General features: G+C 38.6%; 1 protein-coding gene across 1 annotated transcript; it reads left to right on the top strand.

Annotated features, from left to right (window-relative positions):
• Nucleotides 1–514: 514 nt before the first annotated feature.
• LOC131847412 (uncharacterized) lies at nt 515–1,482 on the top strand. The gene is made up of 2 exons (XM_059196994.1): nt 515–980; nt 1,267–1,482. Exons 1-2 carry the CDS (start codon nt 540–542, stop codon nt 1,288–1,290), a joined length of 465 nt encoding a protein of 154 aa, XP_059052977.1. The 5' UTR covers nt 515–539; the 3' UTR covers nt 1,291–1,482.
• Nucleotides 1,483–2,467: the final 985 nt, after the last annotated feature.

The following is a 2,467-nucleotide window of genomic DNA, read 5'->3' as shown; positions in this document are numbered from 1 at the left end:
GCGTTAATAATAGGTGCAGACAACTATCAAAACTAGTAAGCCTAAAGCTTAACATGTTTAATTCAATAACCGAATATGTTACTGAGCTTATGAGAGTAGCGAATCAGTTAGCAGACCTTGGAAAGGAGGTTGACGATGAGCTGTTGGCAGCCCTGATGCTACAAGGTTTACCAGATAAATACACACCAATGAGGTTGGCATTAGAGAATGCTAATACTGAATTAACTTCAGATTATGTAAAAACAAAACTTTTACAATTGGATGACAATAAAGCAAGTACGAGTACAAGCTTTACAGTTTCAAATAATACAGCATTAACAGCGAAACCGAAGAAAAAGTTTGTTCAGAGGAAACAAACAGAGAAAAAGAAAATAAAATGCTTTATTTGCGAAGGTCCACACAAGGCATGTGACTGTCCGCACAATCCGAGAGAAGCTAAAACTGCTCACACAATGACGGCATTAGCTTTAAAGCATCAACAATCTACATCAACAGAACACGATGAAACATGGATTATAGATTCTGGAGCATCGACACATATGAGTTCTAGAAGAAATTGTATGTATAACTATGTAGAGGCTAGTAATAAGGTAGAAATATTTTGCGCGGATGGAGGTAAGGTATATGGTGAAGGTTTTGGTGTGATGACGAATGAGTCATTAAATATTACTATTGGAGGTGTAATGTATGTACCAAAGCTTGAATCAAACCTATTGAGTGTAAGTAGACTGGTCAAAAGCGACAAGGTTGTTGTTTTCTCAGAGAATGGCTGTAATATCTATAATAAGAATGAATGTATTGTGAAAGGTAAGATTTGGTTGGAAGGTGTGCTTGATAGAGGTGTATACAAACTAAAATCTTCTTCACAGGAAAGTGCATTAGCGACTACACAAAGCGGAGGCTTGGAGCTATGGCACAAAAGGTTAGCGCATTTAGGAGTACGTAACCTTAAATTGCTAAGAGATAAAATGGCAACAGGGGTAAGTTTCAAGAATACACCTACTTGCAATTTACAATGTGTAGCATGCCTGATGGGTAAACAAACAAGACAACCATTTCTTAAACATACAAAGGCTAGCCAAAGAGCCAAAGAACTTCTAGAGTTAGTTCACTCAGATATTAGTGGTCCAATGACTGAGGAGTCTATCGGAGGTCATAGATACTATATAACATTTATCGATGATTATTCTCGAAAAACTTTTGTATACTTTATTAAGCATAAGAGTGAAGCTTTTGATAAGATTAAACTTTTTAAAACTTTTACAGAAAAACAAACTGGTAAAAAGTTAAAGGTCTTGAGAACAGACAATGGAAGAGAATATGTAAATAATCAAGTAGACGAGTCTCTAAGGGAACATGGCATTAAGCGTCAACTCTCGAATGCGTACACACCTGAGCAAAACGGAGTTGCCGAACGTGCAAATCGCACTATAGCAGAGAAGGCACGTGCGATGCTACAAGAAGCAGGTCTCCCTACTCGTTTATGGGCAGAAGCGGTGAATACTGCAGTCTATATTGGAATCTTCGGAATATGCAGTTGAAGAATAGAAGTCCAACAGTTGCAGTTAGAAATAAGACACCTGAAGAGGTATGGACTGGCAGAAAAATTAACCTAAACCACCTAAGAATTTTCGGATGTAGGGCGTTTGCACATATCCCAGATGTCAAAAGGACAAAATGGCTTCCTAAAAGCAAAGAAGTTATTTTTGTTGGATATTCCGAAGAATCAAAGGGATATAAATTATTTGACCCCTCAACAGAAAATTGTTACGGATCTAGAGATGTCATATTTTTTGAAAACCAGTATTACCGCATAAACGATGAAAACAAAGAACAAAAGTATACAACCGTCAACCTTGATAATGTTTCAGAGGAAGCTGAACAACCCAATGAGAACTTTCAACATGAAGAAGCAGTTCAGGAAGAGGATTTGCAAAGGAATGATGGAGATCATACCGATGTAATCACGGAAACTGAGAATGTTGAATACGAAATTGACCGGTGCACATCATTTGAAGACAGTCTAAATGAAGAACCTACAACCGTAAGTGGAGAAGCTGAAGTGCAAGAAAGGAGATATCCGACTCGAGTAAGGAAACCTGTCCAATTTCCTGATTACGTCACTTACCAAGCGATATCAGAAGATGATCCACTTAATGTTAGAGAGGCACTGTCTAGAAAAGATGCCAAGCTATGGAGAGACGCTATACAGGAAGAACTAGATGCACTAAAGAAGAACAAAACTTGGGTCCTAGTGAAGCCTGACCAAGCGAGTAACATTGTTGATTCGAAATGGTTATTCCGAATCAAAAAGGAGGCGGGGAATAAAACTCGATACAAGGCTCGCTTAGTTGCCCGAGGCTTCAGTCAAAGGAAAGGCATTGATTATGATGAGACATTCTCCCCTGTAGTGCGACATAGCTCACTGAGACTGTTGATAGCTTTGGCTGCGCAAAATGGTCTACAG

This window comes from Achroia grisella, unplaced genomic scaffold (assembly GCF_030625045.1).
Source record: "Achroia grisella isolate CSIRO2021 unplaced genomic scaffold, CSIRO_AGI_Agris_v1 utg109, whole genome shotgun sequence".
Taxonomy (NCBI): domain Eukaryota; kingdom Metazoa; phylum Arthropoda; class Insecta; order Lepidoptera; family Pyralidae; genus Achroia; species Achroia grisella.
The sequence above is the reverse complement of the archived record's forward strand: the minus strand, read 5'-3'. Positions and strand labels throughout refer to the sequence as shown.